The sequence below is a fragment of the Salmo salar genome, chromosome 12 (assembly GCF_965601325.2).
Source record: "Salmo salar chromosome 12, fSalSal1, whole genome shotgun sequence".
Classification (NCBI taxonomy): domain Eukaryota; kingdom Metazoa; phylum Chordata; class Actinopteri; order Salmoniformes; family Salmonidae; genus Salmo; species Salmo salar.
The window spans coordinates 65,324,999-65,352,936 of NC_138302.1; the positions used below are offsets into that span (position 1 = coordinate 65,324,999).

The window sequence follows — 27,938 nt, forward strand, 5'->3', positions numbered from 1 at the left end:
TCTGTGTTGACGTGTCTATCCCAGACAAGCATTTCACTACACCCGCAATAACATCTGCTGAACACGTATGTGACCAATATAATCAGATTTTGATTTGACAACTCTTCTGGATGGAAGCCTGAGATAGCACTCGCACGGTTTACCATTACCCCCTGATCTACATACCACACAGAAATAAACCTGACCATGTACTCACTCACCCACTCCCTCACTCATGCTCACACTCCTTACTTATTCACTCTCCTGCCAGCTTCTAGGCAGGCCAGAAGTGACTGAGCAACTGTCTTTGTTCAAAGAAAATAAAGTTAGCCAAGAACAATCAATGTCAGGGCCTCGGTGCTAGAGGCGTCACTACAGACCCTGGTTCGATTCCAGCCTGTATCACAACCTGCCATGATTAGGAGTCCCATAGGGCGGTGCACAATTGCCCAGCGTCGTCCGGGTTAGGGTTTGGCCGAGGTAGGCCGTCATTGAGAATTTGTTCTTAACTGACTTGCCTAGTTAAAGGTTACATAAAATAAATAAAAACATAAGTCACTTTGCTGCAGGAGACATTAGATTGTTCCTGCCTGCCACACTCCTCGTTCCTGTGACAGCTACTGTTGGCACAGAGAGAGGGAAAGGTTTTCTGTGTGTGTGTGGTTATTGTGTTTACATTTACATTTTAGTCATTTAGCAGACGCTCTTATCCAGAGCGACTTACAGTAGTGAATGCATACATTTCATAAAAATGTTTTCCGTACTGGTCCCCCGTGGGAATCGAACCCACAACCCTGGTGTTGCAAACACCATGCTCTACCAACTGAGCCACACGGGACATTTCAGCAGTGGGCACCTGACATGAAACCAGAAGTCATGCTGCTCGTTTGCCTTCCAGGAGGCATCCATAGACTGGCTGCACACTGAAGAACCAACGCCACACCAATAAAGGCTTATTTGTGCTAATATGTAAGGAAGGAAGTTAGTAAGTTAGGGATGGTGAGGTTCCTCTCTGGGTTTTAGTCCTGAGTTACTGTGTAAGATGATAGACAAGACACAAGGTCATCTGTCCTATTCTATTCTGTCTAGTCTGTGATTTTATTCAAGCTTCCATTGTCAGGGGAGGGCCAGAGTGACAGAGAGGACAGAGGATAAGGAAGAAGAGTAGAAGATGAAGGAAGAGATAAGACAAGAGTTCAGAGAGGAAGATGGCAGGAAGAAGGAAACTAGAGGCTAGTTTGGGGTATGATAGGACAAAAGGCTGTAAGTGAAGAAAATGATTCAGTGAAGAGAGAAGGCAAAAGGAAGAGAGCTGCGGAGGAGAGCTGCAATTCCAGTTAGTCTGTGTGGCGCTGCCTGACGTGAATTAGGGAGAGAGAGAGAGAGTGGGAACGAGAGAGAGCGCTGTTATAAATAGCTGTTATATAACATCCCTTTGTTGATGCCAAGTGGCGGAACGGAAGGAGAGAAGGGAAAGCGCTGTGACCTTGTTTTTCAGAGCCCCCGCCTCGCCCTGCCACGCCTAAATCTCATTCCGCTAGGGGTTAGTCTCCATGGTTACAGACAGTCTCTCTGTTTACCCAACACTCCAGGGGGCCCCTGAGACTCCCCATTCCTCACTTCCCTCTCTCTCCTCTGTCCTCACCATCACTCCATTTTCTACTCCTCCACCACCATGTCTTACTTAACATCCTCAACATCAATCTGTCGAGCGTTGTCTCTTTTCCAGAACTATTTTTCTAAGTCCGGTCTAAACACAGATGTCTTTTTAATACTCCTGCCAAAACAATGTACTTGGAGGAACACTATATCTCTCTATTCTACTAATGTCTTCTAATAATAGGGGGATGTTTTGACCACGCTGAAATGCAGAACAAAGACCATATTACTTCTACCATCATGTTGTTGCAACGTGCATGGTTAGGCAACAACAAGTGTGTACAATGTGTGATGCATACAATGCAATCGCACACAATGCAAACTTTGTTTTGAATTAATTGTGGCGAGGGAGACCCTTTAGGACCCTCTAGGATTTAGAAGAGCTCAGATCAAGCCAGCTCTTAGAAAGGGTCTAAGCCTCGTGAGTGAGTGAGATCCATCACAACCAAACTGTAGCGTGATCATTACCGCCACAAAACTCCACCAAAACCAATGTAACCCGACCCAGATGCCCAAACCCCACCAGGCCTGTTATATATGACAACACCACCAACTTTGAGTCCCATTTGCTCATAGATGGGGATGCCCTAGTGAGAAGAAGCATGTTAACAAAAAGGTGGTGAAGGAGTGGAGAATGAATGTGGTTATTATATAAGAGAAATGTAGTTTGAGAGAGTGCTTGTGCGTGACACAGAACATTTCACACTGTCCTCCAAGGCTGCTCTGTTTTGATGGGGACAGCTGACCAACATTTCAATACATTTTTTTTTTATTTAACCTTTTATTTAACTAGGCAAGTCAGTTAAGAACAAATTCATATTTACAATGACGGCCTACCCCGGCCAAACCCGGATGACGGCGGGGCAATTGTGTACCGCCCTATGGGACTCCTGCATCTCCCAACTGAGATGCGGTGCCTTAGACCGGTGTGTGTGTGTGTGTGTGTTATGTAAGCTATCCAGGGTTAGAGGCAGGAGGGGAGGAGTAGGGGGGCTGTGAAGAGCTCTTGTCTCCGCTAGGATCAGTGTAATCGCTGTGTGTGTTATCCTGGCCAGGGCCCCACCGGTGTAGCCTCTCCCCCTCCTCCCTCACCCCCTCCTCCCTCACCCCCTCCTCAGGCCCCAATGTCCCACCCACGCCTGTGCGCGAAAGAGAGATGTGAAGGAGAGAGTTTTAGATTTTTTTTTTTTTACGGTCTCTGGGAGAGATGAACGTGAAGCGAGACAGGCATGAACACTCCAGCCCCCCCCCCCACACACACACACTTCTGTGGGTTGCCAGGTTGTGAGGTTCAGTTAATCCCCCCTCTCTGCCTCTGCACGATCCACTCTGTCATCAAGTTATTTATTGCACTGGATCTTGCTGGATAGCATGCACACTCCCCCGCACCACCACCCCTACTCTCCTCCATCCCACACCCTTTCACCCTGACTGGTGGCAGAGGGTGTACGTGCGAGTGGTCTGGTGCACAGTGGTGGGGGTAGGGGTGGGTGGGGCTGGGCCTGGGGGATTTGGAGTCTGCTGCCCAGGGGGCATAAGTACACAATGATGTCATTGTTGATTTGGAGTAGAGTAGGGTGTAGGGAGAAGTCACTGATTTTGGGTTTAAGCTGGGCAGATCTGTCATTGGAAGACCTGATGACACAGCATAATACTGTTTTTATTCAGACTGCATAATCCTTTGATACTGAGGAAAGACTGCCGGCTAGACACTAGTATGTTATCAGTTTCACTGAACTGTAGACATACTTTTTGATAGTAAGTCAGCAAGGTACTATCCCATTAAATGTTGGCTTGGAAACTTGGAAAATGCTATCTTTACAACCACACTGATTCATTGTGACCTACATATTTGAGAAGACATTATGTATGTGACGTATGACAATGTATGTGAGCAACATTGTAACATATTTTGCCCAAGCTTTTAAGCGGAGTTTATTAATGCTGCAGATTACTCCACTACTGTGTGTGTGCATTGTACAGTATGGTGTGTCAGTGGGTTCACTTAGCTATCCCCTATAGTATGAGATTCCCTTGTATTCAGAGAATTAAGGTAAGCAGACTCAGGGCTGTTTACCAAGGAGGAGTGGCATGTTTCGTTCATTTCACATGTCTAGCATTGTGTTACTGAATGTCCTCCTGCCAGCAAGCGTTCCATACACATCTCTCTTTTCAAATATGACATAAAATGGAGTTTGTCCATTTTGTTTAAACTAATTACAACTATTTGTTTTTCAACCTCGCATGTCAACACGCCCGCACACATGCACACACATGCTTAAACCAGCCCTAAAGCACACAAACACTACCCCAGTTTAAGACTTCACACCTAACCTAGAAAAAAAGCTAGTTATGCAACAAGCTTTTTAGAGCTAGCCTAGATACCAGCTCTGATAACATTACTTCCCCCTTCCTCAACCACTCGCTCACTCCGTCCCCATTTCTCCCTACCTCTTACTCCATTTCCCTTTCTCATTTAATTTTTTGTTAATCTCACCCCTTTTCTTACCCCTTTTCTGCTGCCTGTCTGTGTCTCTCCCTCTTCCTCTCTCCTTCTTTCCTCCCTTCCTCCCTCTATCTGTGTAATTAGGGGAGGCTTCTCCCTCTCGTGTCATATTCACCCTGAGCATTGGGCCTGTTCTGCCACTTGGTCAGAGTCTCTCCTCCTCTCCCTCCAAGTAGACTGTGACCAGATAACAGCTCTTACCCCCCCCCCCCCCACCCCCTCCCTCCGCTCCAGGGAAATAGGACAGCACAGATCTCATTGCAGTCAGGGGTTAGAATGTGCTCCCATTTAGCTTGAATGTGACCCCCACTGAATATAGAGTCCAAGTCCAAACTGTGGTCTCTCCACTGAGGTTCTGTAACCACATGAGATAATAATAATAATAATAATCCATTTATTTTATATTGCAATATTCATTACAAGAAGAATCTGTCACTTTAAAAACAGAATAAATAAACAATTTAACAAAACATATGTATGGATCTGGCAGTTCTTTGGCAATGGTCTTCCACAGCTTTAGATGACAGGCAGTTTAGAAAGGATAGTATCTTGATAGCACAGTCAAAGCCTTAACAGGGTTTTTTCCTTCCCTTCTTTAGTGTTTGCTGAGGCTGACTGTGGTCATGGTGTAATTGTGTTTTGCATGCATGGGGCACACAGAGATCGAGAGAGTGAGAAAGAAAGGAGAAGTCCATCTTGAAACACGGTGTTGTCAGACCAGGGATTTATCAGCTAGTTTTAGCCGTGGGACAACTTTTTCTTGAGCGGATGGTTGGAGGGCCGGAACATCATTACAAATAATTTGTAGACTACAAATTGACCGCAAGAAGCCCGAACATATAATATTTGACTAAAACTCAAAAGTGTGGACACACCTACTCATAGTGAAGACATCAAAACTATGAAATAATACATATAGAATCCTGTAGTAACCAACATTTTTTTTTAAACAAATCAAATTATATTTGAGACTCTTCAAATATAGATATTGCCTTGATGACAGCTTTACACACTCTTGGCATTCTCTCAGCCAGCTTCACCTGGAATACTTTTCCAACACATTTTAATGTTTTTGCTTTCCATATAACTCATTTCTGTGTTCTATTCATGTACTGTTCTATAAACAAATATGTGTTCATGCAAGTGGCTGACTGTAGAAATCCTCACTATCAGTAGCTGCAACTTGGTAGTACATCCAGACCTTGTTTTGAGAATGAACAAAATATATCTTAGTTTCAAGGTCTCAGCTTAGAGAGAAGAAACCTGGTGCGATATTGCTCAGTCACATGTTATGAATACTGATTGGTCTGTCACATGAATGAAACATCATGCAAATATAACTTGTCTGTATATAGCCGTATATAAGACAACTGCTGGGACTGCCCAGGCAGAGCTTCTGACACATTCACTATGGTGCATTAAGCTTGTTGGAACCTCTCCAGCGCGCTGACAAATAAACAACGATTAATTTAAGATTGACTTCGAGTGTCCCTGTGTAAGAATTTCCACGACAAACTCTTGAAGGAGTTCCCACATATGCTGAGCACTTGTTGGCTGCGTATCCTTCACTCTGCGGTCCAACTCATCCCAGACCATCTCAATTGGGTTGAGTACGGGTGATTGTGGAGGCCAGGTCAACTGATGGAGCACTCTATCACTCTCCTTCTTGGTCAAAAACCCCGCTTCACCATTTGGCAGTCTGACAGACAAATTTGGGTTGCCCGAATCAAACAAGTTGTCTAAATAGGCGACTTTAGGTCATCTCGATGGTAATATGCAGTGTTACAGTAACTACATACATTACCAGAATTGCCCTTGTAGCAGAAAGTGTATACGTTTATGATATGTACTTGGTGGTACTGTATACACAGTAGTGCAGACCTATCTTATTTTGATCAATTTGAATTACCTGAACCTTTGTTTAGCGAAAGGGATATTTAGCAGATGCTTTTATCCAAAGCTGTCTTACAGTTATCACATGTATTGTTGTCATGCGGGAATTGAACCCAGAACTGTGGTATTGCGAACACTATATGCTGCAAGTAACCAACTGAGCCATCAACAATAACGCCTATTGTACTCAATTTGGTGAAGTAGGCTGCACACAACAATACACAAGCATTCACATGATGGAAATGAACGTTCCTTCCTTGTTATTTACAACAGAAGGTTACGTTACTTCCCAGTAACTTTTACTTGTCTTCCTTTATACTAGCGTTCCTTCTTCTGCCGTCTGACGGAGGACAAGAAGTCTGAGAAGTTTTTCCGGGTGTTCTACGACCGGATGAAGCTGGCCCAGCTGGAGATCAAAGCCACTGTGACAGTCAACACCAGCGACCTCGGCAACAGAAAGAGGGACGACGACGCCCCCGACAAGGAAGTGCCCATCCGCAAGAAAGGTCAGAGGTCAACCTCTTTTATTGTCAGTTTTTGCATTTTAAGAGAGTAGGATGAAGTTACCCCTAGACACTGATCTAAGGTTTGTTTTTCTCTGAACACGTTAGCAATAAATACTAGCTGCCACAAAGAAGTCTTTATTTTATCCCCAGTACCTAGTTTGGTTCCTCTGTCCTCCCTGTGTCTCTGCAGCCAAAGACTCAACGGTGGTGGTGACAGAGGAAGCGAGAGAGCAGCTGCTGGAGGCCTCGTCGGCCACTAAGAAAGCCTTCAACTCATACCGCCGTGAGGCTGACCCAGAGGACCACTTCTCGGCGGCCGACGGCACGCCCAGCGCCGGGGACAAGAGCCAGGAGGACGGAGAGATGAGCTTCATCATTGTCATCATGCAGCCTATCCTGCGCTTCCTCCAGCTGCTCTGTGAGAACCACAACCGAGACCTGCAGGTCAGTTATTCAGCCAGCCCAACATCAGGGGAGCTAGCCCTCACAGCTAGCCTCTTAGCAGGACAAGTCATGTTCTATGGCAATAGTTATGAAGTTCACCGCTATGTCTTTAGTTCGCAGTGGTCTGGTTGTGTAAAACGCTCTGGATAAGAATGTCTGCTAAATGACCAAAATGTAAATGTTAGGACTTTCTGCGTTGTGTTCTACGAGCCATTTAATATTGCTGTGAATGAACATGAAGAGTAGTAGAATAAACATGAAGTGCATAGTCAGTACATGATATGGGGTTTCTCCCCTGGGCCAGAGGTGGTGGAAGGATCATCAGGAGTAATGAGATTGATGGTTCTATTCACTAATGGAGGCCTGGTGGTCACGTCTCTAATCTAATCTGTTAGCTCAACACTATGACGCTGATTACCCAGTGACTCAAGGATAGATATTCTCTGTGTTTTAAGGAGTCAGGGTCATCCTGTCCTAATTTTGATGTTAGCTGGAAAGTTCTTCAGTTCAGAGTCACACTTTCAATGCACATTTGCCTTTCAATATGTAATGTAATTTTTTCCGAATGAAATAATAAATGTTATGTATAAAATGTGCAAACTGCTGTATTGTTACCCTCCCTTGGTCCCTCTCCAGAACTTTCTGCGGTGTCAAAACAACAAGAACAACTATAATCTGGTGTGTGAGACGCTGCAGTTCCTGGACTGTATCTGTGGCAGCACCACGGGAGGCTTGGGTCTACTGGGTCTCTACATCAATGAGAAGAACGTGGCTCTCATCAACCAGACAGTGGAGAGCCTGACCGAGTACTGCCAAGGACCCTGCCACGAGAACCAGGTACTGGGATGGGTACTGACCTTTTAGAACCACAGCTATTTATGGGCCCTTGTCATTAGAACCAATTAACTGTGGGCCTTTGTCATTTTGTCATTAGAACTACAAACAGATACAGTGGGCCCATCCCGTAACAACTAGCTACAAGCACATATGCATACCATACGAAGCAGTTATGGACTCCTATCCTGGGGTCCACTTCTATTGTCATCCATACTACTAATACTGTTTATGGATAGGTTGAGAGGGCCCTGACATGGATAACTAGTGACCTAGTGTAGTCTATGCAGCGTGTTTATAAAATTGACTTAACTTATTGTTTCCTTGCAGAACTGCATCGCCACCCATGAGTCCAATGGCATTGACATCATCATCGCCCTGATCCTGAATGACATCAATCCACTGGGGAAGAAGAGGATGGACCTGGTGCTTGAACTCAAGGTGAGGCCTCCCTCTCAAAGGGTTTTTGTCACAAGTAGTGCACTATATAGGGAATAGGGTGCCATTTTGGACATAGGCTGGGTTTCCACACTGGACCTAGTAGTAACTTTAGTAGCTACTTTACTCCCTACTCTAGTAGCTACTCTATCCCGGAGTGGAACTTCACAAACAGTGTGCTGCTGCTTTTGAAACCTAGAAAACTCATGAATCTCTCCTAAGCTAGCTCCTTTGGTGCCAAACCAAATATCTGCAGATTGCATTTTCCCCCTAAGCCTTGTGGATTCTGCATGTTTTCTTTGGAAGGAGGAACAGAAACGGCCTAGAAAAGATTTGATCTTCAACTTTATACATATCTCATGACTATGACATAAAGTTTACATGATAACAAACCATCATCTCCGTTCTTTCTCTATTTCTCTCTTTCTCTCTCTCTGTAGTGTTTTTAGTGTAATGAGGATGTCTTATTAAAGACAAAAAGTTTTTTTAAAAGTGTGTCTCTGTCTCTCTCTCTCTCTCTCTCAGAACAATGCCTCCAAGCTGTTGTTGGCTATCATGGAGAGTCGCCATGACAGTGAGAATGCTGAGAGAATCCTGTACAACATGAGACCTAAGGAGCTGGTGAGCCCGTTGTCCCCACAAGACTATGTGTGCACACAAGTCCCCCCCCAAAATCTAAATTGCACCCATAAGTCTCCCCACACAGGTATAGAGCGATGAAGGTAATGGTTGTCTGGGTGGTGGTGAGATCTTCAGGTGGAGGTGATCAAGAAGGCCTACCTGCAGGGAGAGGTGGAGTTTGAGGATCCCGAAGAGGACGACGACAGCGGAGAGGAGGAGGAGCATGATGCTGCCTCCCCCAGGAACGTGGGCCACAACATCTACATCTTGGCCCACCAGGTAGAGGACAGGGCCTAGTTTACCATAATGACACATTTAGATACACATAGTTTTTTGGATAACCAACCATTTGATCCACAATTGATTGATATTACCCAACTATTGGACCCAACCATTTGATCCAACCATTTGAGGCTCTCACACAACAGAGTCAGATGCAGTTTTGCCTGCTATACTTCTCATGAGCGATTTGACCCCTTACTTGACTTTGACCTCTGTAGTTGGCACGCCACAACAAGGAGCTGCAAGTGATGCTGAAACCAGGAGGGACCAACGGAGAGGGAGACGAGGCTCTGGAGTTCTACGCCAAACACACTGCTCAGATAGAGGTCAGTGACATCAGTCAAACACACTCACACAGTGTATTAATTGGATATCTTTAACTGTCATTGACAAAGGAAAATGCTTTTGCCATAGGGAAGTGTTTCATAATACTGGTCCTGTTAGTGCTAGGGGAAAAAAACTAAATATGCACCCCTTTGGGTCCCCAGGACCAGCATTGGAGAAAATGCCATAGAGGGATATCAGTTCCTCTTAATCTGATGTGGTTAAATGGGAATACTCAAAAGCCTGGAGCTAAATTACAATGTCCAGCCACATGAGTGCTCTCCAACCAGGAGCTAGGTGGCTGGTCCACTCCACACCCATAGAGCTGACATTGACTGAGTGTGTTCCTGTGTGTGTCCTCCTCGCAGATTGTGCGTCATGACCGCACCATGGAGGAGATAGTGTTCCCTGTGCCCAACATCTGTGAGTTCCTGACCTGTGAGTCCAAACTGAGGGTGTACTACACCACTGAGAGGGACGAGCAGGGCAGCAAGATCAATGACTTCTTCCTCAGTGCAGAGGACCTCTTCAATGAAATGAACTGGCAGAAGAAACTAAGAGGTAGCTAGCTCTTCCAAATGGCTTCTCAACTCATTTCTATTACTCTACTTCCACTGAAATTTGACTGCATTAACTAGATGCAGTCAAAAGAAAACATTTTAATAAAAAGTTCTGCCAAAACTTCGTAGTAATTCCTAGTGTAGAGGTCGACCGATTTAATCGGAATGGCCGATTAATTAGGGCAGATTTCAAGTTTTCATAACAATCAGAAATCTGTATTTTTGGACGCCGATTTGGCCGATTTTTATTTATTTTTGTAAGACCTTTATTTAACTAGGCAAGTCAGTTAAGAACACATTCTTATTTTCAATGACGGCCTAGGAACGGTGGGTTAACTGCCTTGTTCAGGTGCAGAAAGACAGATTTTTACCTTGTCAGCTCGGGGATTCAATCTTGCAACCTTACGGTTAACTAGTCCAACGCTCTAACCACCTGCTTTACATTGCACTCCACAAGGTTACACGAATGCTGTAAGAAGCCAAGGTAAGTTGCTAGCTAGCATTAAACTTATCTTATAAAAAACAATCAATCAATCATAATCACTAGTTAACTACACATGGTTGATGATATTACTAGTTTATCTAGCCTGTCCTGCGTTGCATATAATCGCTTAGGTACACGTTGCTCCAACCATAAACATCAATGCCTTTCTTAAAATCAATACATAAGTATATATTTTTAAACCTGCATATTTAGTTAATATTGCCTGCTAACATGAATTTCTTTTAACTAGGGAAAATGTGTCACTTCTCTTGCAAACAGAGTCAGGGTATATGCAGCAGTTTGGGCCGCCTGGGTCGTTGCGAACTGTGAAGACTATTTCTTCCTAACAAAGACAGCTGACTTCGCCAAACGGGGATGATTTAACAAAAGCGCATTTGCGAAAAAAGCACAATTGTTGCACGACTGTACCTAACCATAAACATCAATGCCTTTCTTAAAATAATACACAGAAGTATATATTTTTAAAGCTGCATATTTAGCTAAAAGAAATCCCGGTTATAGCAGGCAATATTAACCAGGTGAAATTGTGTCATTTTGCGTTCATTGCACGCAGTCAGGGTATAAGCAACACTTTGGGTAATTTGTCCGAATTTTACGTAATTATGACATAACACTGAAGGTTGTGCAATGTAACAGGAATAACGTTTTGTTTTCGAGATGATAGTTTCCGGATTCGACCATATTAATGACCTAAGGCTCGTATTTCTGTGTGTTATTATGTTATAATTAAGTCTATGATTTGATAGAGCAGTCTGACTGAGCGATGGTAAGCAGCAGCAGGCTCGTAAGCATTCATTCAAAATAGCACTTTGTGCGTTTTGCCAGCAGCCCTTCGCAATGCATTGCGCTGTTTATGACTTCAAGCCTATCAACTCCCAAGATTAGGCTGGTGTAACCCATGTGAAATGGCTAGCTAGTTAACCGGGTGCGTGCTAATAGCGTTTCAAACGTCACTCGCTCTGAGACTTGGAGTAGTTGTTTCCCTTCCTCTACGTGGGTAACGCTGCTTCGAGGGTGGCTGTTGTCGATGTGTTCCTGGTTCGAGCCCAGGTAGGAGCGAGGAGAGGGACGGAAGCTATACTGTTACACTGGCAATACTAAAGTGCCTATAAGAACATTCAAAGGTATATGAAATACAAATTGTATAGAGAGAAATAGTCCTATAATTCCTATATTAACTACAACCTAAAACATCTTACCTGGAAATATTGAAGACTCATGTTAAAAGGAACCACCAGCTTTCATATGTTCTCATGTTCTGAGCAAGGAACTTAAACGTTAGCTTTTTTACATGGCACATATTGCACTTTTACTTTCTTCTCCAACATGTTGTTTTTGCATTATTTAAACCAAATTGAACATGTTTCATTATTTATTTGAGGCTAAATTGATTTTATTGATGTATTATATTAAGTTAAAATAAGTGTTCATTCAGTATTGTTGTAATTGTCATTATTACAAATGAATAAATAAAAGTTTTTGAGCCATTTTGAGCCTGTAATCAAACCCACAAATGTTGATGCTCCAGATACTCAACTAGTCTAAAAAAGGCCATTTTTATTGCTTCTTTAATCAAAACAACAGTTTTCGGCTGTGCTAACATAATTGCAAAAGGGTTTTCTAATGATCAGTTAGCCTTTTAAAATGATAAACCTGGATTAGCTAACACAACATGCGATTGGAACACAGGAGTGATGGTTGCTGATAATGGGCCTCTACGCCTATGTAGATATTCCATAAAAAATCTGCCGTTTCCAGCTACAGTTGTTATTTACAACCTTAATAATGTCTACACTGTATTTCTGATATACTTTGTTATTTTAATGGACAAAAAATTTGCTTTTCTTAAAAAAATAAGGACATTTTTAGGTGACCCCAAACTTTTGAATGGTGGTGTATATCTTAACCGTTTATCATTTCCAGTGATGAAGACATGGATGTCTCATGGTATGGTGGGGTATGCAAAATAAGTGAGCCCTAAGCACCTTTATCTCTTGAATGGTTTAGCGTTCAGGTCCAAAAAGTCACTTTCTGAGCAGGACTACAATGGGCAAATATGTATGGAACGTTTTGTTCGATTCAAAGGGGGTGCGGTCAAAAAGTGATTGAATACAAATGGATTTACCCTAATAGCTCTTCTTTCCACTGTCTGTCAGTGGGCCGTTGGGGAATTTCCACTGAGGTGTGAAACATCTGTAACTGTATGAATCACTACTAAGAACACACACACACATGCCTAAACACTTTTTCCTCACTGTCAGACAAGCGAGAAAAGTCCCTCTCTCTATTTCTTCTTTTCCAATAAAACCAAACTGAATCAGAATAGCGACACACCAATAGCGTCTTTAAACTGTGCCAACGGGCCAGATTGACTGTTAGCTGTGGGGAGGGTACAGCCAGCCTCAGTAGAGGAAAGGTTACAGTGACATGTCTAAAGGTTGTGCTCCTCAACAGTGTCCTAAACCAACATGAACAGCAGTAAAAGTATCATATTTGTTCATTTAACGTTTCGTTCTGTTCTAAGAATGTATTTGTGCTTTAGTACTGAGCCTTTCTATTGTTTCACACTTACAGTACGAGTCACTGATACACTGTAACACACAGAGCTCAGCCACACACTGACCTCCGACTATACATACTACAGAATATACAGAGCCTGCTATACAGTTTCATAACAAACAAAATGTCCAATAGATTCACTCTTATTGGTAAAATGTGTAACTTCATGTTCATTCCCTCCCTCTTCTCTCTCTCTACCTCTCTTTTTTTCTACCTCTCTCTTTTTTTCTACCTCTCTCTACCTCTACCTCTACCTCTCTCTCTCTACCTCTCTCTCTACCTCTACCTCTCTACCTCTACCTCTCTCTACCTCTACCTCTCTCTACCTCCACCTCTCTCTCTACCTCTCCCTCTCTCTCTACCTCTCCCTCTCTCTCTACCTCCCCCTCTCTCTCTACCTCCCTCTCTCTCTACCTCCCTCTCTCTCTACCCCCCTCTCTCTCTACCCCCCTCTCTCTCTACCCCCCTCTCTCTCTACCCCCCTCTCTCTCTACCCCCCTCTCTCTCTACCTCCCCCTCTCTCTCTACCTCCCCCTCTCTCTACCTCCCCCTCTCTCTACCTCCCTCTCTCTCTACCCCCCTCTCTCTCTACCCCCCTCTCTCTCTACCTCCCTCTCTCTCTACCTCCCTCTCTCTCTACCTCCCTCTCTCTCTACCTCCCTCTCTACCTCTACCTCCCTCTCTACCTCTCTCTCTCTACCTCTCTCTCTACCTCTCTCTCTACCTCTCTCTCTACCTCTCTCGCTCTACCTCTCTCGCTCTACCTCTCTCTCTCTACCTCTCTCTCTCTACCTCTCTCGCTCTACCTCTCTCGCTCTACCTCTCTCGCTCTACCTCTCTCGCTCTACCTCTCTCGCTCTACCTCTCTCGCTCTACCTCTCAACCTCTCTCTCGCTCTACCTCTCTCGCTCTACCTCTCAACCTCTCTCTCGCTCTACCTCTCTCTCGCTCTACCTCTCTCTCGCTCTACCTCTCTCTCGCTCTACCTCTACCCCTCTCACCTCTCTCTCGCTCTACCCTCCTCTCTCTCGCTCTACCTCTACCTCGCTCTCGCTCTACCTCTACCTCTCTCTCGCTCTACCTCTACCTCTCTCTCGCTCTACCTCTACCTCTCTCTTGCTCTACCTCTACCTCTACCTCGCTCTACCTCGCTCTACCTCTACCTCCTCTCGCTCTACCCTACCCCTCTCCCTCTCCTCTCCTCGCTCTACCTCTACCCCCTCCTCTCCTCTACCTCTACCTCTCTCTCGCTCTACCTCTACCTCTCTCTACCTCTACCTCTCTCTCGCTCTACCTCTACCTCTCTCTACCTCTACCTCTCTCAACCTCTACCTCTCTCTACTTCTACCTCTATCTCTCTCGCTCTACCTCTACCTCTACCTTGCTCTACCTCTACCTTGCTCTACCTCTACCTCGCTCCACCTCTACCTCGCTCTACCTCTACCTCGCTCTACCTCTCTCTCTACCTCTACCTTTCTCTCTACCTTTCGCTCGCTCTACCTCCCTCCCTGTCTCCTCTAGCTCAGCCCGTGTTGTACTGGTGTTCCAGGAACATGTCATTCTGGAGTAACATCTCCTTCAACCTGGCCGTCCTCATGAACCTCCTGGTGGCCTTCTTCTACCCCCTGGAGGGTTTGCGTGAAGGTCAGTCACCTGCCAGCGACCCTGACCTTCGACCTTTACATTTTTTATAATCTTTACGGTAATGTAATGTACTGTTAAACCAAAGTTAATTTGGAAATGATGGTAACATACTGTACTTTTTTTAACAGTAGCTTACCGTAAATTCCGGACTATAAGCCGCAACTTTTTTCCCAGATTTGAACCTCACGGCTTAAACAATGACGCGGCTAATATATGGATTTTTCCCGCTTAAAAAAAAAATTTCTACAAAAAAACACATTCTGTGACGTGCTCAGTTTTTGGGCGGCATGAAGCTTTCATTAGACCAATGAAATTGCCGAACAGGTTAAGGTCAAACAACCTTTTTTGTTTACTGTTTAGATTAAATCGAGCGCTCTCAAACTTCCCATCATTCTGATTACGGTAGTCATTTTGTCACCCTCATCATGGCAAAGACACGGAGAAATGCATATGATGCAGCTTTCAAGTTGAAGGCGATTGATCTGGCTGTTGGAAAAGGAAATAGAGCTACTGCATGGGAGCTTGGTCTTAATGAGTCGATGATAAGACGTTGGAAACAGCAGCGTGAGGAATTGACTCAGTGCAAAAAGACAACTAAAGCTTACTGCTAATTTTTTGTTACAAGCCGTGTTTCGTTAAAGCCTATTTATTTTTGTTACAAGCCGTGTTTCGTTAAAGCCTATTTATTTTTGTTACAAGCCGTGTTTCGTTAAAGCCTATTTATTTTTGTTACAAGCCGTGTTTCGTTAAAGCCTGTGTAAAGTTAATTTGTTTCAATGTACCGGTAGGCACCTGCGGCTTATAGACAGGTGCGGCTTATTTATGTTCAAAATAAAAAATATAAAAAAATCTGTGGGTGCGGCTTATATTCAGGTGCGCTTAATAGTCCGGAAATTACGGTACAGGTAACTGGCTGCCAGTAAGATACTGTAAAAACAACCAGATTTTTTTTTTACAGTGTGTATATGTGTGTAGTGTTGGTTTAAGAAAACACTTTTACAAATTAACCATTGTCTACACATACTGTAGCTGGTCACTAGGGACATCATCTGTATATTCAGTCAGTGCTAAGACTTCCCTGTACATGAAGGAGTTAAGAGACTTCAGCTTTCCACTGTTTCCATTGCTGATCCTTTCATATGTATTGAGCCATGGTCTGTTTATGTGGGCACTCCGGCCACGGTTCTGTTCCTCTTCAGAGAGATCAAGCTTGTTTGTATGTCCCTTTGAGGTGCTGCTGTAGAACATAGGGTCAGAGGAAGGTTGCGTGAGCCGCACATACAACACTGAGTGCAAAAAAACAGGAAGAACAGATGGTTCAGGTCTCTGTGGTACCTTCCTGACAGTTGCACTGCATCACTTGGACTTCTACATGTATCACAGTGCAACTGGATTGCTAAGATTTTCTCCTTTGTGCTCTTTTGTAAGTGTTTGTAACACAGCTACTTTGTGACCAACCTTCGTTGTGTTTTCTTGTGTGTTTGCCAGTGACCAGCCTTCACTGTGTTTTGGACACTGGGCGTACCAGCATATGGCTGGTCACCCACAAAACCAACATCAAGTCACATTATGCTCGCTTGCAAGGTGATGTCTCATTCCTATTGGAATCTAGCCTGAGTGGGGATATCCAACCATTTTGAACTTTGGTTCACCCAAAATATGCATTCAGAATGACTACTAGGGATAGAAAGTGAATGAATGAGACAACCTAAACTGGAACAACCATTTCAGTAACGAGTACAATAAGTCCAACTAACATTTTTTATTTATTTATTTCACCTTTATTTAACATATTGGATTAGTTTAGGAAAATGTATGTTACTTATCTTTGTGTACCATAAGATCAATGAATTGATTAATTAATCAATGAATGTACATGCAGAAACACAGATATTGAAACAAATAATTCTACAACTCAATCTGCAATAGAGCATGCTGGGAAATATCATAATGATGGGCATGGTTTTGCAGACCAGCTACTAGACCATGCTGGAGCAGCAAACACAAAATATATTTTTTAGGGGTTCTTTGTCAGGGGTGAGGGTGATATGCATAACCATTATTATTTTATTAATTTTGGGTGGAAGGGTTCATTACTGCTGTGGTGGTTGTGAAGAACCATCCTGTTATTTCCCTCTCCACCATGTTTTCCTTTAATGCAATGAAATGATATACTGTTAAAGTTCCTGTATTTTTCTGTTACAATACAGGCTACTGGTTGCAGTGAAAGTAAGGTGAAGAAGTTACTGAATTTTTACAGCTGAATAAAGGTGTTGCTGTAAAATGCTGGTTACTTGAGACGATACCTCACAACCTCTCGGTTGCTAATGACCAGAATGTCCTGCTACGCCACCAGGTCTGTGGGTATGACAGAGATTTGCCCACACATTTAATGGCAAGAATACGCTTCTGCACTTTGCTATAATGTGCCCAGAATCAAGTCAATAATTGTCTGATTATCTGACAACACCAATGTAAAAATAGCAGTGCTTAGGGACACTTGATGTAAAGTGTGCATAAATGCTTTGGGGATTTGAACTTGCAAGCTTTTGGGTGGAAGTGCATTACTGTTTTAGCAGTGCCACTAGGCACATCTTTATTACCAAGAATATATATCCACACACTCTCAATATTAGGATACAGTTAGGATACAGTGTTGTTCCCTGGGGTACAAAAAGGTCAAAGGTACACATAAGGTACCTTCAGAGGTACACATAGGAACTCACCGGGTACTGGTTGGTTCCTATTAGGGTACATGTGTGGATAATCAAGTATAATGGTAAATTGTTTTACCCAATATTTTGAATATAAGGTACTATCACCACTGCATTTTGAAATGTAGGTGGGGGCAATGTATCAATGGGCTCATTAGCATATTTGGGCGGCTTGTTCTAATATATTTTTGACAACTGTCAGTGGAAGTGTAGTACCAGTTTAGGTGGTTGATGGTTATGTTGTCGAAGGTTGAGTACTTCTTTAAACACTAACAGTTCTGCAGTCTTTGTTGGAGCTTGTGACATTAAAGAGCTGCACTTTTAAGAGGTTACTGTTTAAGTTAGGAGGTGCCTGGAAGTTGCTGTGAATTTTGTTACCCAGTTAGCAACCAGATGTCAGTAAGTTAATGTGAAATTCACAGTAACTTAATAGCCAGTAACTGCTAGTAACTCACTGACACCCAGATGTCAAATGCACAGTAACGTACTTGCAAGTTGCTGCCAGAAGCTCAGTGTACCTTCACCGAGCTTTCCTGATTACAACAAAGCTTCTAACATTAGTTGACAACTACTAAGCATTCTTTGTGATGAACACACTTGGGACCCCGCCTTACCTTGCCTCAACCTCTTGGTTGGCAGCAAACTGACCTTCCTGACATAACATCAGGTCAGTGAGGGTGACAGAGATCAGCCCAAAAAAACACAATGAAGGCTGGTCACCAGTGAAAACACAATGAAGGCTGGTCACCAGTGAAAACACAATGAAGGCTGGTCACCAGTGAAAACACAATGAAGGCTGGTCACCAGTGAAAACACAATGAAGGCTGGTCACCAGTGAAAACACAATGAAGGCTGGTCACCAGTGAAAACACAATGAAGGCTGGTCTGCTAGCATAAACAGCTAGACCATGCTGTTTTCCCAGCAGAACCAATTAGACCATGCTGGTCAGACCAGCTTGGCCAGCGTGGACCAGCATAGACCAGCATGGACCAGCTTAAAATGTGTTCTGGTCTATGCATTTATTTTCAGCAGAGTGACCTCTGACCTCTAGTCACTTGACTGGGATCGGGACTCACTCACTATCCCTGCTCCTCACTGAGCCATTTAAACACTTCAGCACAACCTTTCATTGGCTTCCGTAAAGCACAACTTAAAGTTAACCTCTTTCGATGCACCCAGTTCTGTTAAAATATTAAAATACTTGAAGAAATGCATAACACTCAATCTTCCAAAGCCCTCTCTAATGTGGGAAGTTCATATACATTGGCTCGTTGACATTAGTCTTATCCAGAGAGTGCTACCATACAGGCCGTATACCCAGTACGGTCAGAGATTAGGTAATTACTGGGGCGGCAGGTAGCCTAGTGGTTAGAGCATTGGACTAGTAACCGGAAGGTTGCAAGATCGAATCCCCGAGCTGACAAGGTATAAATCTGTTGTTCTGCCCCTGAACAAGGCAGTTAACCCACTGTTCCTAGGCCGTCATTTTAAATAAGAGTTTGTAAAATAGTCAAAATAAAGGTAAAATAAAAAAACTGAGTGGAGCAGAATGGCTGTGGGTGAGGCCTCTCCTGTTGACTACAGCAGTATTACAGCATAGTACAGTACATCCCAGTATGCCTGTGTGAGCGTTTCCCTCCCTACAGTACAGTAGAGCTTTGTGAAGAGGGAGAGGGTATCACGTGACACCCCACATACCTTTGGCCTAGTTCTTGTGTGTTTACAAATACACCCACTATTTTTGGGGGTGAGACACACACACACACACACACACACACACACACACACACACACACACACACACACACACACACACACACACACACACACACACACACACCCCTCCAGTAGCCCCCAGGCAGTCATTCCAACCCTCATGAATCTTTCAGTAAAATATTTTTAGAGGCAGTGGTAGTTATGTAAGTGGCACCTGTCATGTGAGGGGGGGAGTTACTGTCATTCTCTCTCTCACTCACTCACTTTCACACTGCTGTCTCCTTTTTCTTTTTTCCATTTTTGCTCCTCTTCTTCCTTCTTTACCTCTGTCTTCCCTCTCTCTCTTATGTCTATCTCCCTCTTCTCTCTACTTCTCCCTCTCTCTTTCCCCCTCTCTCTTTCCCCAATTTTCTTCTGCCCTAATTTCACCCCCCCGTTCCTACGCACGCACACTCACACACGGGCTGGGAATTGCCAGAAAACCTCATGATACAATATTATCACTATACTTAGGTGCCGATACGATATGTATTGCGATTCTCATGATTCTATATGTATTGCGATTCAATATTGCGATTTGATGTTCCAAACATATTGCTCACTACATGTCTGCTGCAGATGGACAAGAGAGCATAAGAAAATGAGTTTTGGTCAGTCATGGAAATAAACCTGCTGCAAACATGTTGGCTCACTGTTTCAATAGAAAATGGAGGATGAAAAAGCTTTGGGGCAGCTACTTTTATTTATTTTACAAATCGATACAAAGTATCAATATACTGTAATATCATCCAAAATTATTTTGCGATATGTAAATATCGATTTCACCCACACCCCCCTCATCACTAACACAAACATACACACACCTGCCAGTAGTAAGCTCCTGGTTTAGTGAATGGGGCTGGTTACAGAACCAGGTCTTTGCGTGGCCCTTTTTTTACCTGCCTAGTTCAGGTTGGGGTAGTGGTGTGGTGGTGGGGGGATGCGATTGGTTCGGTGGTAGTGACGGCAGAGCCACATGAAACCCTATGACTGTCACATTAATCCAGGATTTACCCCTGGATCAAGGGGAGCATCAGGTAGGCTTCTCTCTAAAGCCCCGCTAAGGAAAACACACTCAAAGGTGTGTCCTACTTTTTTAGGGTTATGTAACATGCTCTGTTTGAGTTCAAAGTGCAGCTCCTCAAAGCCCCCAGGCGGCTGCTGGTAGTCAAAGGTCAGGGAAAAGCCTCTTGGTCTTAATGTGCACGGTCATTTTCATTCTCAAGTGCCTTTCAGTATAACTATGAGGTAGCGTTATTGCATTATTTATTACATCATTCTTATGTGGCGAGATTGTTGTTTGTAAGTGGGGATTGTAGGCTGACAAGGTAGGTGTTTAGTGTGTGTGTGTGTGTGTGTGTGTGTGTGTGTCTTTGTGTAAGTGAATGCTTAATGGCCCAGTGTACTCAAAATTCAGTTTTCCTGTGTTTTGTATCATACATCATTGTACAACCAGTGTTGGCAAAACATTTTCAGTGCGATCCGCTATTGGCTCCTTGTTTTGTCGCTAGAAGTCAATAGGTGACGTTTTGTCAAGGCCGCGACAACGTCACGGCACCAATTGACCAAAATTGCATTTTCGCCCCCTCTCGTGCATCAAACCCCCTCCCCTTGTGCTTCTCTGCCTGTGTGTGCGCCATTGTTGGGACTCATGTTGCACAAACAGCGTCTCCTATTCTCGTTTGCGGAAGAATTGAGTGGGAAAAGTTGCTAAATGCTATCAAAACCATAGAATCTCTCGGTGTCCAAACTCCCCAAAAGCAGCCTGAAAAGTAGCTGAAATTATCACTAGAATCTTTTACCAATAAAAGTTGCTGGAGGGGTCTGAAAACTCGCTAAATATAGCAACAGTTGCTACGTTAATAGACCAATAACAAAGAGTTCCAAAACTCTCTACTAATAACAGCTATTTTTCAGGTTACATATCCCTCCTATTAGGCCCCTCCAAGTAGATCTCTCACTCTGTTCTAGCTAAAAAGCTATTTATTTTTCTATTTGACAATTTGTGAAGTCCTCAAAGCATATTGCATGTAACCCACTAAATAGATTTAGAACCACGGAGAGTTACTGAAAGTCGCAAAGAAAACAGAAGCTCCTGCATCTATTCCAGCACCATTTCAACTTCAACATTTCAACATCATATATCACCTATGTTAAGTCTTATACAGTGACAACTAAAAGATACCAAAAAAAATGTAGTCCAATCAAAGTAAGCTAAATATGTGGCTGTCCATGGTTCTGTATTGTGTGCGTGTGTGTGTGCGTGCAAGTAGAAAAAGCATGTTGACTCACCCAACTTGTAGAGAAACTCCGATGCCATCCTCCTCTCTTTAATGTTGACGAAACGGTCTATGTCATACAGTATACGCTTTTTATTTTTTGTTGTCCTAGGCTACCTGGCTATGCTTTCTCGCTAGGCTAACTTCCTTTCATAGGCAACACTAGCTAGTTAACATTAGTTTTCTACATCTAGTTACATATTGAACTTCCATCCTCTCAGTCCAGGGGCACAATGTATGCATTTATGGTTGGATCAGAATCGCCGTTATAATCAATGACCAGTATGGAGAATTAAGTAAAAGTCCAAATCCCTATCTCCATCCATGGTTAATTTAGGAAGGGACCATTTTAGCTAGCTAGCTACCGGAGGACAACAACAAAATGAGATGCAACAATTCAAGTTGTTTATGTCAATGACGTAGTTCTCTCTCGACGCGATGTGATAGGAGTGAAGCCAAATGTTTCTCTTTTCACTTTTTTTGGGGGTGTGCCAGGACCATTCAGTTGCGCTCACTCAGTTTAGCTCAATGTTGATTGCTGCTATATTTTATACTTTTTTTTTATCAAGGGATGCCAAATGCTTGCTGGCTTCCCTTTCATTCAATGCTACAGGCAGCAATAATGTCATACTTTTTTTGACCAGACAGCATCAGACAGATGGCCTACACATACAGAGACAGAGGGGCAATGTTTTGTGCTTTCTCCAGTGAGATACATTCAGCCTCTTGTGAATTGAAGGAAAATTATGAAAACACAGACAAAAGATACATTATTTCAATTTTTAATTTTTTTGGGATGCCTGGCCTTCGCATCCATGAATACATTCCACTGGCATGTGTGTGTTTGCTTATGTTTGTTTGTGTCCTCGGCAGGTACCCTGGAGCCCCACCTGTCTGCCCTGCTGTGGGTGGGCATGTTGGCATTGTTGGCCATCGTGGTGGCCATGCCCCAGCCCCTGGGGGTCCGAACCCTCATCATCGCCACCATCCTCCGCCTCATCTTCTCCGTGGGCCTGCAGCCCACCCTGTTCCTGCTGGGAGCATTCAACGTATGTCTGCATGGGGAAACGTGTGACTGACTTATTGTATCATAAGTCACACACTTCATCTTTTTTTCCGTGTGCTCCAATGGGAATGGCCTTGCTAGTCTTCAGTAGCCACCCCCCTCTCCTCCATACCCCCAGCAACACTTACTCCCTTCACACCTCATTCAACAGCCCATACCCACCCTTCTGCCCACTACCCACATACCTTGTCCACATGCCCCCTCCATGCAGACCTCTCTCCAGTGCTCAGTCTGCCTGTGGTGTCACTCCCTGGCGTGGCTCGCTCACTGGCCTGGCATGGCTTGAGTGTTTGGTCGGTCAGCTGGGAAATGCCCCTTTCACACGGCCTGCTCCCCTTGTGTCCTCAAATGGGCTCTTCTGCCTTCCTCTCCTCCCTCTGTCTGTCTCCCTCGCTCCCTGTAGTTGGGAGACAGCTACCCCACACTCATCTACTGAACCCCAGTATTACTAAAACTTACTCTACTAAGAACAATCCAATGCTAATCAATGAAATGCCTGTCCTATAGTATCACGTTGTGTCTTATGGTCATCATGGATCATCATGTAGTGCATATCCAAGGAGAATATTGACAATTTATGTAGAGAGAGACCTACAATATTCTAAGCCTTGTTTTATAAGACATAATGAAGGCTTATACATGCTTACAACAAGTTATAAAGCATTATGGCTGGATACTTTAAGTAAAGTGTTACCTCCCATTCCATTAATGGTGAGGTCTCACTTGTGAAAGAGGTCTTCTGACCTCGATGTGGGATTTCCTGATTTAAATAAAGGTTCGATAAAATAATGATAATAAATATGAATCTATCCTGTCCCTGCAGGTGTGTAATAAGACCATCTTCCTGATGAGTTTTGTGGGGAACAGAGGGACGTTCACACGGGGCTACAAGGCCATGATTCTGGACGTTGAGTTCCTCTACCACCTTATGTACCTCATCATCTGTAGCCTGGGGGTCTTTGTCCATGTCTTCTTCTACAGCCTACTGGTGAGCACATCTATAAATGTACATATATATTCTGTATATTAATATATATGGCTGATGGTGAGCACACAGTTACACTTAATAGGAAGCTGTCCAGGGGCATTAGCGTATGTTCTGGTACAGTCTCAGCACTCAGTACAATGTGTGCAAGCAGGCGCAAACACACACGCACACAGGGTATTTAAGGACAGTGGCTTTTAATGAACAGGAACTGGCTTAGGTTATGTTGTTGGGGAGTTGAGTGATGCTTGCTGGTGTTTTATGTGTCAGCCGTACTGCATGTGCCAGTCTGGATGTTTTCCATTCAGTAACTAACTCTGAGGCCCAGGGGCTTTTACATTTTTGATTTAACTTTTATTTAACTAGGCAAGACAGTTAAGAACAAATTTGTATTTACAATGACTGTCTACCCCGGCCAAACCCTCCCCTAACCCGGACGACGCTGGGCCAATTGTGCGCCGCCATATGGAACTCCAGATCACGGCCGGTTGTGATAAAGCCCGGGATCGAACTCGGGTCTGTAGTGATGCCTCTAGCACTGCAATGCAGTGCCTTAGACCGCTGCGCCACTCAGGATGCAGAAAATGTCCATGTGAATGACAGGATATACTGCTGAAAAGTTATGTAAGTCCTATCATAGAGAAAATGGCTAGGAATCTGCTCAGGAAAAAAGAACAGCTATGAAAGAAGATGCGTAAAAAGAGGAAATTATTTATCCAAATGATTCTGTTTTTGGACAAATGTATCAATCCCTCTTACACACACACACACACACACACACACACACACACACACACACTTTATCTTTCTAAACCAGAATATATTTATCTGAATCCATTTATCGAGGTCACAAAAAAGTATAATTCCAAACAGATATTGAACTAATAATAATTCCTAAATGCTTCCATGCTGTTTCTGTATTAGGTCTAACTATAACTCTGTGTTAACTCTGTATTGTGTCTCTCGTGCAGCTCTTTGACCTGGTGTACAGGGAGGAGACTCTACTGAACGTGATAAAGAGTGTGACCCGTAACGGTCGCTCCATCGTACTGACAGCAGTGCTGGCCCTCATCCTGGTCTACCTGTTCTCCATCGTGGGGTACATCTTCTTCAAGGATGACTTCATCCTGGAGGTGGATCGCATCCCCAACACCACCCTGGGTGAGGACAAGGACCAGACCATAAAAAAATAATTACTTTTTGCTTTACTGCTATGGGGACACACAATATGGCAGCCAGTCCACCCATTATGCCATAATTAATCTGAATGGGGATGCCCGTTCCATTCCTTCCAATTCTATAGTGGAGACCAGGGATGTTTATTAGCCTGGTCCTAGATCTGTTTGGACCGTCTTGCAACTCCTCAACTCCAAAGGAGTTGGCAAAACAGCGAAAACAGATCTGGGACCAGGATAGACTTTCATGGTCTGTTGATAGGAGTTGCACAACAACCAAACATCCCTCACACCCTGGAAAGCCATAACAGTACAGGGACAAGGAAAACAATATAATAGTGTTATCTGGAGGTGTTGTTCATCTAGTTGCCATTAACACATGTTGCTACCTAACCTGATGTCTTTTATAGAGAACGGAGCCAGTGTGGCCAATGAGCTGGTGTCTGCTGGGATGTGTCAGTCTGAGACTGGAGAGAACAACTGCACCACAGAGCTCCAAGTGGAAGGTACAGTACAATACAGTAAAACTATATACAATAATAATAACCTATGACTTATACAATGTAAGGTGAAAGGGCAATTAGATATGTTCTGCCTGACTGTTCAAAAGTTCTAGTCAACCAAAATCATTTCTAAAAGGCCTTTATCAGATTATTGGCACGCGATCATCATTAAGGTGCTTATTATGTGTGTGTATTAACCCTCTTCCCTGTCTCTCTCCCTCAGACTTTGTGGAGGACATGGAGGATGGCAAGGAGCGTACGTGTGACTCACTGCTCATGTGTATTGTCACTGTGCTGAGCCACGGCCTGAGGAGTGGAGGGGGGGTTGGAGACGTCCTGAGAAAGCCCTCCAAAGAGGTAAACACACAGACCAGACACCAGACACGGGGGGGGGGGGGGGGGGGGGGAATCAGAACCCGAGATATACAGTACCAGTCAAAAGTTTGGACACACCTACTCATTGAAAGGTTTTTCTTTAGTTTTATTAAGAAGGAAATAAATGATTTTAAGAAGGCACACCTGTTAATTGTGACTAACTCATGAAGCTGGTTGAGAGAATACCAAGAGTGTGCAAAGCTGTCATCAAGGCAAAGGCTGACTACTTTGAAGAATCTAAAATCTATTTTGATTTAACACTTTTTTTGCTTACTACATGATTCCATATGTGCTATTTCATAGTTTTGATGTCTTCACTATTATTCTACAATGTAGAAAATAGTCAAAATAAAGAAAAACCCTTGAATGAGTAGGTGACCCAAACTTTTGACTGGTGCTGTACGTGCATGTAAATGGAACTTAATTCCCTTTTCACACACTTTCCTCTGTGTGCATTCTGACCTTGAATTAAAGCATGGGGAAATGCATGTGCCAGCAATCTATGCGTTTGGGGTGGAGATCACAAAAATGTAGGTGTGTCTACAGATATGCGTATTCTGACCTTGATTTAATTTCTTCATAAATACATCACGTTTTTGCACGAGGAAACCATGAATAAGGTCTAGCAAACCTGTCGGTTCCAAGTGGAAAAACATTACTTCATTTTTCCCCATGCAAATAACACCATTCTTCATGCACTGTCATTTATAAATTGATAAGTTAATGATTGATAAGAGCAAGGTAAATGGGTAATTCGTTTGGAGAAGGGGATTGTAAATAAACAGAAATGTTTCAGATTATTTTTCCTTATGTACACTCGAGATGAACGTGAAACCAATCATATGGCAGCAAACTGAAAAACATAGCAACATGACACGTATTTCCGCAGTAACAGTTTGAACATGACACATGCTGCAATACTTGGCCATTGTCATCACACAGTTCCTTAGTCAGTGCAGGCAGTAGGGCTATACTATTGTACTGTCCTCCCTATTATAATTCTATGTACACCAGTCTTTCAACATTAGAATAGGTTCAAGAACTCGATGTTACAATTTTCATGTGTAAAGCTTTCAACCTGATTTTTTTTCATAAAGTAGCTTAGGGTTCCTGAAAACTTCCCTAAGTGTACATATTGTGAAATATCAGAATGCTTTTTAATCTAAGCATGGCTTATGAAAGAGAGACGAATATGCTTATGTTTTGATGGCTATCTTTCACTGATCTCCATTCTGAACGCATTCTCCATAGGCTACATTCTAATGTTGCGCCAATCAAATTAAAGGTACACAGTAAACCTGATCAAATTTGTAGGCCACCCAGTGGGTGTGTTTTCTGGGTTTGAAGAGTAGGATAGCTAAGTAAGAGGGAGGACCTGATCCTAGACCAGCACTCCTACTTTGGATGCTTTGTGAATGTCCAGACCCAGTTAGACTATAGAGCTCAGTATCTTCTGTAGGGTTAAGCTGATGTTTATAGCAAAATTCTGTATGTTCTGTATTGAAGCTGGTGAGTCATGTCATTATCATCATTACCAACACAATGTGTTTTCTGAAGCCAGTTAGATAAGAACCATTAAAGTGCTGCTGGTATATAGACTGGAGTGGCTGCGTAACCGGATTCTCTGGACGCCTCTTCCTGTAGCTAAACAACTGTACTTTCTGCACATGTGTTACTAGAGTAAAAGCATGTTGTACAAACTGATTGTGTGCTGTAACTATAAACGACATGATCGACATGTTGTACAAACTTCTTTATCAGTATCTAGCTACAACATAGGTTACATCAATTGATGGGAAGTTACAGACCATATAAAACCAAGATCATGTCTTAAAATACATTCAACATAGGCTACCGGTAGACTGATTTATGCGTTATGTAACACGTGCAGAACTTTATACGGTTGTTTAGCTCTGGGGGAAGAGGCATTCTGAGGGGTGAAACGGGGCAGTTCGATACGGTAGGATGGAGGTAGACTCTGGGGGAGCCATCGGCAGTCAATTGCGGAGGTCATGGGCCTACCCCCACCCCCACATTGAGGTTTTGCAATAATTTCCTCATAACCCCCTCCATCTGCTTGGCCTTCTTCCCTGTGTGGGAATCAGTAGGGTCTGGAAATAGCTTTTCTCTGAACTCTGTCAGACCAGGGCTGATGACATAGAACATCGTGGAGAAATGTCTGCTCCTGTCATAAACTGGTACACACACACTGGGTGCCTCCCAAGAAGGCCATTTGACCTGTAGCCTACATTTGAAATGAATGTCAGTTTGTTTTTGTTTCTTAAAAAAAAAAAGCTTCATCCAGAAACTCTGAAATCTATAGCTTTTCTG

At 43.4% G+C, this 27,938-nt stretch overlaps 1 protein-coding gene across 2 annotated transcripts in view; it reads left to right on the forward strand.

The window, feature by feature from the left end:
- LOC106565476 (inositol 1,4,5-trisphosphate-gated calcium channel ITPR1) overlaps window positions 1-27,938 on the forward strand; it is a 170,467-nt gene that overhangs the window by 122,153 nt on the left and 20,376 nt on the right. For both annotated transcript variants that reach the window (XM_014132696.3, XM_014132698.3), the window contains 14 exons: window positions 6,360-6,543; window positions 6,734-6,987; window positions 7,624-7,824; window positions 8,152-8,262; window positions 8,785-8,880; window positions 9,016-9,159; window positions 9,381-9,488; window positions 9,855-10,047; window positions 14,632-14,754; window positions 22,377-22,552; window positions 23,393-23,557; window positions 24,526-24,715; window positions 25,140-25,235; window positions 25,456-25,589. In XM_014132696.3, coding sequence (XP_013988171.1) covers window positions 6,360-6,543; window positions 6,734-6,987; window positions 7,624-7,824; window positions 8,152-8,262; window positions 8,785-8,880; window positions 9,016-9,159; window positions 9,381-9,488; window positions 9,855-10,047; window positions 14,632-14,754; window positions 22,377-22,552; window positions 23,393-23,557; window positions 24,526-24,715; window positions 25,140-25,235; window positions 25,456-25,589 — 2,175 coding nt within the window. The remainder of the gene's footprint in view (window positions 1-6,359; window positions 6,544-6,733; window positions 6,988-7,623; window positions 7,825-8,151; window positions 8,263-8,784; window positions 8,881-9,015; window positions 9,160-9,380; window positions 9,489-9,854; window positions 10,048-14,631; window positions 14,755-22,376; window positions 22,553-23,392; window positions 23,558-24,525; window positions 24,716-25,139; window positions 25,236-25,455; window positions 25,590-27,938) is intronic.